General features: G+C 33.9%; 1 protein-coding gene across 1 annotated transcript; it reads right to left on the bottom strand.

Annotated features, from left to right (window-relative positions):
* Positions 1-2146: 2146 nt before the first annotated feature.
* On the bottom strand, positions 2147-4539 carry LOC107908016 (putative wall-associated receptor kinase-like 16). The gene is made up of 3 exons (XM_016835299.2): positions 3708-4539; positions 3429-3605; positions 2147-3321 (listed from the first exon to the last, which is right to left on the bottom strand). The coding sequence occupies exons 1-3, from the start codon at positions 4537-4539 to the stop codon at positions 2147-2149; spliced, it is 2184 nt and encodes a 727-aa protein (XP_016690788.2).
* Positions 4540-9597: the final 5058 nt, after the last annotated feature.

Raw genomic sequence — 9597 nt, forward strand, 5'->3', positions numbered from 1 at the left:
GACTTAAATGTGGAAAACACATCAATTTTTTACTTTAGGAAGAATGCCCAAACTTTTCTAGAAAAATCATCAATAAAAGTTAGCATATAATTAGCTCCACCTCTCGAAGGCACTCTGGATGGCCCCCATAGATCGAATGAATATACTCCAACGTTCCCTTCGTGTTATGGATTCCTCTGGTGAATTAAGGGAACCTTTGGAAATCTTTAAAACCCCACTTTCAGCTGTGTATTTGTACCGTTTTGAATTAAGAGTACTCAACGAAATTAAATTTCTCTTCAATTCTGGAACATGTCGTATGTCACTAAGTGTTCTGACAACTCCATCAAACATCTTAACTTTAATTGTTCTAACACCTGTAATTCTACATGAAGTATTATTTCCCATCAAAACAACACCTTCTGACACTGCTTCATAAGTTGTAAACCAATCTCGATCGGGACTCATATAGAAGGTACAGCCCGAATCAAGGATCCACTACTCGCTTACTTTAGAATTGTTGGCAAAAGCGACTAGAAGTTCACCATCGTTGTAGTCTTCTACAACATTAGCTTTACTAAAATTTTCTGGTTGTTTTCCATTTTGATTCGCAGCCTCCCTTTTGATCTTGTTCTACAGCTTATAACACTCAGATTTAATGTACCCTTTCTACTTGCAGAAGTTACAAGTTTTACCTATTTTTGAAGACTTCGATCTACCCTTAGATTTACCGCGATGATTTCGTTCCTGTGTCCTTCCACGATCATCATCAGCATTTCGATCTTATCTCTCACGAACAATGAGACCCTCTCCCTGAGAGCCGATTTTAACCACAAGATGCTTCATCTTATCATATGAGGTTAAAGAATCATAAACCTCATCAACTGTGAGAGACTCGCGGCTATATAAAATCGTATGTCTAAAGGTTGAATAAGACGAGGGCAACGAACAAAGTAGAATTAACCCTAGATCTTCCTTATCATACTGAACCTCCATGGCCTCCAAGTTTGAGAGAATTTCTTTAAACACTGTTAAGTGTTCGTGCACAAACACACCTTCCTCCAAACGATGAGCATAAAAACGCTACTTCATATGCAGCTTGCTAGTTAGAGTTTTCGACATACATATTTGTTCCAAACTCTTCCATAATCCAGGGGTGGTCTTCTCCTTCATCACATCCTGTAAAATTTCGTTTGAAAAATGCAGATGTAACTATGTTGATGCCTTTCAATCCTTGTGCTTCTTCTCTTCCTCTGTCAATGTTGAAGGCATTTTATCTACCTCTGGTAGGGCTTCCTCTAAGTCCATCTGTGTAAGAACTGTCTGCATCCTTATTTGCCACAACGTGAATCTGGTGTTGCGATCCAATAGTGGAATTTCATACTTCAAAGATGTCATTACCATGATTGAGATGAAGAACCTGAAAGCTCTGATACCAATTTGTTAAAAATAGAACATCGGTAATGATAATGTATCACAAAAAAAGGAGAGAGAAAAATAAAGAACATACAGATTTTACGTAGAAACTCTTTTGAGAAAAAATTATGGGCAGAGGAAAAGATAATTCACTATGTCGAATTCAAATAATTACAAGAGGAGTAGACTATGTCAATTTATAGGCTTGTAAAACCATATTCTAATAGAGTGTAGTAAGATTGAAAAACCTTATTCTAATCAATGTCAAATAGATAGAGTTTAATAAGTTTTAAAAAACCTTATTCTAAAATAAATAAAAGAAGTATACTTCTATAGGGATTTTACTTTTTTTTATTTTACCACTGTATTTTATTTAAATAAGGATTTGAGTCACTTAATTCTAACACTACATATGCAACAGAGTGTTAAAAAAAACCAGTTGTTCTTTTAGTGCATTTGTTACGAAATCTTTAGATCATGAACACTTTCATTTTGTTAGTCGGAGTTAAGGTGAGTGTACTCGTTTCTTCATATATGTGAAGAATCATAATCTCGTCATTATGTCAGTATATACATGTTTAACATAGGTATTTTTGGGAAAATAGTATCACAAAGAAAATGGAGGTTACAACCAAAGCTATGACAAACAAGTTAAGATAGTTTATAAGTTTATATATCCTTTCATAAAGATGAGAAGCCGTTAAAGGGAACCCTGTTAGTGAAGAAGAACAGACAAACATTTGCAGCATTGTTATCGACCTTGCAATATAATTTGTTGTCTTTCACTGTCATAGTCTGACGGAATGCCGTCATTACCTTGAGCATTCGCACCTAAGGGTTCACTGAGCAAATACTCGGTCTCCTTCGATTCATCTTTCACCCATGGATGCTTTGGATTTGATCTTAGACCCTCTAATTCCATTGCAACTTCCTTCATTGAGGGCCTCTCTTCTCCTCTAACTCTTAAGCACTTGTTTGCCAACATAGCAACATCTTTTATCTGTGTAGTGTTTCCCTCAACAAGCACTTGATGATCAATAATTCTGAATAATTGGTCCTTCTTCAACGCGGAAACGAAATGCATTGCTAGATTCCGTTCTTCTTCCGGCATTTGAAAACAAAGTGCCTTTCTCTTGGTCAGTAACTCCGCAAGGAGTACTCCGAAGCTGTACACGTCGCTCTTTTCAGTTAACTGGCTTGATTGAAAGTACTCTGGATCTAAGTAACCAAGTGTCCCTTGTACCAATGTGGTTAACTGTGTTTGATCCAAAGGAACTAACCTCGAAGCTCCGAAATCTGACACTTTTGCAGTGTAATGTTCATCTAAGAGAATATTGGTAGACTTAACATCTCTATGAATAATGGGAGGATAAGCAGCTGAGTGCAGATACGAGAGTGCTCCAGTAGTTTCAGCTACAATTCTCAACCTACATTCCCAAGACAAATACCCTTTGCCCGAACAATGTAGGCTTTGATGAAGGGTACCATTGGATATAAATTCGTAAACCAACAAAGGGACTTCGGTCTCTAAACAACATCCCAAGAGCTTCACAACATTTCTATGGTTAACCTGAGAAAGAACAATGACTTCATTAATGAACTGTTCAACTTGACTGTGATCTACAATCATGGATTTTTTAATGGCGACAACCCTGTTGTCTTGCAATATTCCTTTATAAACTGTCCCATGGCTTCCTTTTCCGAGAATTCTAGTTTCATGGAAGTTGTTTGTTGCCTTTTTCAGCTCTTCTGAAGTGAATATTTTAGCTGAAACAGACCCTTTAAGCTTTGAAAATTCTTGTTGTAAGATAATTCCACCATTTTGTAGGAAGAAATTTTCTCTTTGCCTGATAAGCTTTCTTTGCCAAAGTCCCCAATATATCCAGGAAATGCTCAATACGAACACTAAAAGGCTCATACTCACACCTAGTTTAGCATGAAACAGGGTAACAAATTGAACTATTTTTTTGAATCTTTAGAACCCATAAATATTTTTACAATAAAAGTTTAATAGTATAAATTGATGTTTTTACCTAGACCAATGTGAACAAAAGGAAAGCCGTCAGGTGCATCCACAGGACTGCAACCAGTTCCATTTCTTTTGCCATCACCTTCATACCCACCTTTACAAATGCTTTTGAAACTTCCTGGTAAATTGCTGCATATGGCATTTTTATGGCAGGGACTCCAAATCTTGCACTCATCGATATCTACAAAATGAAAAATCAATTAACAAGCAAAAAACCGAGTTGCAGACTTGCAGTATCTATTTAAATCAGATCTTGATTGACAGCAGATGTTAAAAGACATACCTAGGCAACCTTCTGGGAGGTATGGATTCCCATAGAAACCGTCTGGACACTTGCAAAGATAGCCTGAACCAGTGTCAGGTTCGTGACACTCGCTCCGATGACATGCGTAATTTGACGGATTCTTAGCAGCTTCGACACACGTCTCGTTGCTCACAACCCAATCAAGGGACACCGGAAACTTGTAATCCTCAGATATATACTGAACATAACCCGAAGAGAACCGAAATCGACTTTCTTCAACAATAAAAGCATAGCTGCAAGGATTAAAATCCGACACATTGACATGGCGGTTAAAGCTATAAGCTACCACATCAATGGTTTTCAACCCATCAGGAATCTGTATCTGGCAACATCCGAATCCCGAACAAGATCCATCAACCAAGTCTTCGAACCGATTGCATAAGGACATACACCCGGCTCTATAACTTTTGTTTCCGACAAATCCATAAAGGTAAGCGTAAGTGTCGCATCCAATTGCAGTAAACTTGTTTCGGGTATTTGAGACATTGTAAATCGAAAAGGGAGACAAGGATATTATCTGCCGGATCGTCATCACAGGGAGCCGTGGAGCACTATAACAATCTCGAGCAACTGTGGTTAAGATTTGCAACTGACCTTCCATGGTGATATCGGTGACAATGAAATCAGTGTATGCTAAGTAGGCTTTGAAGGAGTCGGCTGTTTCAGTGCACTTGATATAAAAGTTCTTGTTTAGATAACAGCCTTCCATTGTGCCAAATGGGTATGGGATAGTTAAATCTCCACAATGAGTAGGACAGCCATTTTTGGCGAACACTTGAGCTCTTGTCACTGGTATAAAAGTTACCGCCATTACCAACAGTACGAGGATGTTTGGAGATAATCTCGTATGTGAATCCATTACTGTCTCTCTTTCCTAAACCTGACACCGAAAGTTAGATTAAAAGAGGAAGAATATATATTAATTCTTTGGAGAATACGTATGAATCCCGGCTTTGTATCATCTGGGTTACCTCTAGTTGAGGTTGTCTATTGGTTTTGAAGCATGGGATTATGTCTGAGTCCAGAAAAAGGTCTAAAACAAACACAAATGAATAAACAAGCAAATGAAGCAAACATCAGTTGGTAAAAATGGAAGACTCATTTCACGAACCATGGTGATTTTCCTTTTGTTTTTGTTATAGTTTTCCACTTTTCTTTGGTTACTTCACCTTTGTGTTTGATGTGTCTGTTTTTGTTTGATTGTTTCTGGCTGCTGCCGGCTTTACAACAAAGCTATTAATGCGTGTTAATTAATAAATTAACCAGAAATCCCACAATTGGTGGGCTACTAATCAAATTAAAATAGTTTTAGTAATTCAACTAATTTGAATGTAGTGATTATGTATTTAAAGGTTTGTTCTACAGTTAAATTCACTTTTAAACTTTAATTTATATATTTAAATAAATTCTAATTAAATAATTTTTTATTTAATAGAATTGTAATTCAAATTCAAATTATTTTTGAAAAAAATATCACCAAAAAGTGAAATACATCATTTAGATACAAATATAAAAATGAATGATATTTGATGCTTTAGTACAGAAGGCTCATGCACCATTAATGTATAATAAAATGATACATAGTCATTAAATTAAATAAAACAATACTAATAGTTTTATTTAAGCGTAATTAAATATTAATCATAATTATTATAAATAAATATTAATAATTCTGAGATTTAGACCTTGGGAAAATATAAAAAAAATTATGGAATTTGTGATTATTTTAATTAATGATATAAACTATAGGGATAAAAGTTCAAGAAAAATTCCCTATCCCAAAAGTGACCAAAGATCGGTGCAGATTAGTTGCTCTAAATGCAGACAAACAACGAATTAAGTAACTATAAACAGGTCCAAAACCAAAATCAAGACTAGAAAAGATAACAAAAAAACAGTTTATTGTCTGGTGTTCTGCTAAACAGCCATTTATATGTACTTGTATAAATAGAAAAAATAGGTGTTTCCTCTTGATTTACTTTAACTTCAGCCCATGGATTTCTGTTCCTCACTCTTAAACCCTCCAGCTCTATTGCAACTTCCTTCATTGTCGGTCTTTTTCTACTTTAGTTGGGTTATTGTCTAAGGCTGTGTGTAGTAATACTTTTTAGAAGCACATTTGACATGAAAAATACCTTTGAAATAAAAGGAATATTAAACAAGTTATTTTGAATGAAATTTTTAGTTTGTTAAAAGTATTTTTTTAATATAAAAAAATTTAAAATTTTTAGTTTTTCTTCTTCCAAAAACACTTTTAATGTTTAATTACTTTTTCATCTCTCCAACAACATACTATTTTCGCTTTTCTTCTTCTCCGGTGTTCAATTACAAATGTGTTAAAATCATTAATTACAAATAGAAAAGATTTGTTTTGAATAAAAAAATACTTTTTTGAATAATACAAATGTGTTAATATATAATTACAAATATTTAATTTTTATATTTAAATATTTAAAATATAATTTATATATTCTAATTAAATTTTATAAATAATTAATATTTATTACTTAAAAATATTTAAAAACATATATTTCATATATCAAAATATTAACAACAAGTTATAATAAATTATTTTTTATATTCTTACTAAAATATAATAATATTAACTAATTTGAGCATGATTTAAATGCATATTTGTTACTTTATAATGCCATGTCTTAAATATTTCTCAAAAACAATTTTTGACAACAATACTAAATACTCAAATATTAAACTAAACTTTTTAAAAGTACTCCTCAAAAGTACTTTTCCACACTACTTTTTAAAAGTAATGTTAAACTAGCCTTAAGAAAGAAAAGATGGACAAATCAAATTTTAGCAATCAAAAGTGACTTACTATATTTCCATTTTTGAATACATACATTACATGCAAAATACAACTTTAAATAGGAAACACCAACTACAACTTGACAAGTTGGCAGATCTAAATACATAGAATCTACTCACTGGTTGATTTCTATCTAATCAACATCGCTTACATTAAACTATCAGATTAAAAAAATAAAATAATCTAACAATTTTACAAAACAAGTTGAAAACTTGTTAGCTTGTAACAAAAGCTTCAGGATAGTTGGTGGTTAGACTGTCTGCCATTCTGTCTTACACTTAGACTGTCTGTCACATTGGCTTGTCCGCCACTCTTGGACTGTCCGACATATTTGGATTGTCCGTCACTCTTAGACTTTCCACCACAATATTCACCAAAGTCTGTCTGCTCGATAGTCCACCATCTAATAGTTTGCCATTCTCCTGGTGTTTAACTTGTTTGCCAGATATGTGACTTATTGCATAAATAACTATCTCACAACAACCTTTCACTCTTAAACACCTCTTTGCTAATTCATAAACCTCTTTAATCTACTCAATATCTCTTTCTTTCGCCACTTTATCATCTAGAATCTTAACAATCGATCATCTCTCAATGATTTAAGAAAATAGTTTACTAAATTTCTTTCTTCTTCAGGGACGTCAAAGGAAAGTGTTTTTTTGTCGGTTAATAGCTTCACAAGGATGACACCAAAGCTATAGACGTCACTTTTCTCATTTATTTGGCTTGTTTGCAAGTATTTGGGGTTTAAATATTTGTTGGAGTTTTTAAGCCAAGAAGAACATTAAACAAAAACAGATAACAAAGCTGCAAGAAGCATGAAACAATTTACTTGCTCACAAACGTGCAACAAGGAATGAAAAATAGATTTTCATTGCAAACAACAAAACCTTACATGTTTTTTTTATAGTCAATCAACTTATCAAACACAACTAACCCCACTAACCAGCCTAGTAACTTGTGAAACATTGCTTGTACACTAAAACAAGCCAACTAAACAAATCCTTCATTACCTAAACACATAAAACTGTCATCAAGTTGTTCATTTTCAACTAAGCAAAATTACATTGCAACCAAAACAGAAAACTTGTTAACGCAGCATGCACATGAGCTGCAGCATGCATACAAGTATGCACTCAACAAAATCATTTTAGCAGCATGGTTGGCCATTTTTCAACACACCTCTTTGGCCTCCATACTACAAACACCAATTTTTTTTCTCAACAATTCAAACCAAACATCAAATGGAGTTTTCCTCTCCTGCACAGCCTTGGCAAGCATTCAAACCAAGCTTCAAATGGAGTCTTCTCCTCCTTCACAACCTTGGTTGGCAATCTGATCAAAAAAAAATACTGAGGTATTCACAGTCTTAGCCCAAAAATTTTTTGGCAGCTTGCCTTCAAATAATGAGCATCTTGTTGATTACAGTCCTATTTTTTCTTACACATACTCCGTTTTACTGTGGAATGTAAATGTTGGTGAGTTACTGAGGACGGACTAAAGCAATTTATGTCTTTTTAACAAGCAGCCTTAAAACTGACAGGCTCTAGCAGCTTCTGTCTTTCTTAACAAGCAGCAGAAACAAAATCAATGGCCCTCAAATATGACAGGCTCTTAATACCAATTATTTAAGTTTTTAAGCTAAGAAGAACAAAGAACAAAAATAGAGGACAAAGCAACAAGAAACATGAAACAATTTACTTGTTCATAAACATGCAATAAGTAGTGAAAAATAGATTTTCATTGCAATCAACAAAGCATTACATTTTTTTTATAGTCAATCAACTTAGCAAACACAACTAACCCCACTAATCAACCTAGTAACTTGTGTGTTGAGTATGACTCCTATTTCAGTCAAATTTGAGAAATAATCTTCCAATTAAACTATGTTTACTTGTTTCAATCAAACTTTGATTAGCCTAGATTATTTATTATTTGACCTATGAATTTAACTTATAAATAGGCTCTTTTACAACCTTAGACAATACATTCAACACTTTTGGAGAATTTTGTGTTTATGTTTTGAGCGTTCTTTGTTTTTGGGTTTTAAGGTTTAATTTTCATCTCCATCTTCGTACTCTTTTTTCTTTTTCCATTATAGTAAAATTATCTTTGCCTATGGTTTTTTATCCTATTTGGAGGGGGTTTTCCAAGTTAAATTTGTGTGTTCAATTTCTCAATTTCTTCCTCTTTTTTTTACTTGTTCGTTGCTTAATCGGGTCGATCCCTAACATTGTGAAAGATTGCTTGTACATTAAAACAAGCCAACTAAACAAGTTATTCATTCCCTCAACACATCAACCTATCATCAAGCTTGTTCATTTTCAACTAAGCAAAATCACATTGCAACTAAAACATAATACTTGTTAATGCAGCATGCACTCGAGCTACAGCATGCATACAAACTGTATGCACTAAAAAAATCATGTTAGCAACATGGTTGGCCATTTTTCAACAATATCTTAATGTTCCTTACACCAGTGTTGTTAGTTGAGTTTGATGTAGTGGCACTAATCAAGATGCTCCGAAATCTAAAACTTTTGCAGTATAATTGTCGTCCCGAAGGATGTTTGTAGGCTTCATATCTCTTTGAATTATTGGTGTCAAAGCTGCATAGTGTAAATATGATAGCACTTGTGCTGATTACATAGCTACCCTTAACCAAATTTTCCAAGAAATCAAAGAAGCTTTGTCTTCACAGAGGATGTGTTTGTACACTATGCCATTAGAAACAAATTCGTAAACCAATAAGGGGACCTCAGTCTCCAAGCAACAACCTAAAATTTTGACCACATTTCTATGGTTTATTTGGGAGAGAATGATAACCTCATTGATGAACTGATTAATTTGGTTTTGATCAACAATTTCAGATTTCTTGATGGCTACATTTGTGTCATTCTTTAGATACCTTTGTAAACTATCTCGAAGACTCCCTTCCCAAGAATGTGGCTCTTATCATAGTTTTTGGTTGTCTTCTTAAGCTCTTCTACACTGAAAATCCTGACGGTTTCGGTTGATACTTGTTGTTCATTTAGCTCTTGC

Source organism: Gossypium hirsutum, chromosome D02 (assembly GCF_007990345.1).
Source record: "Gossypium hirsutum isolate 1008001.06 chromosome D02, Gossypium_hirsutum_v2.1, whole genome shotgun sequence".
Taxonomy (NCBI): domain Eukaryota; kingdom Viridiplantae; phylum Streptophyta; class Magnoliopsida; order Malvales; family Malvaceae; genus Gossypium; species Gossypium hirsutum.

Bases quoted from the DNA above. Each gene is read 5' to 3' on its own strand.
- LOC107908016 (XM_016835299.2), bottom strand. From the start codon at position 4,539: ATGGCGGTAACTTTTATACCAGTGACAAGAGCTCAAGTGTTCGCCAAA. The intron at 3,606-3,707 runs GTATGTCTTTTA...TTCATTTTGTAG, and splicing joins CCTCCCAGAAGGTTGCCTAG to ATATCGATGAGTGCAAGATT. The intron at 3,322-3,428 runs GTAAAAACATCA...ATGCTAAACTAG, and splicing joins TTTTGTTCACATTGGTCTAG to GTGTGAGTATGAGCCTTTTA.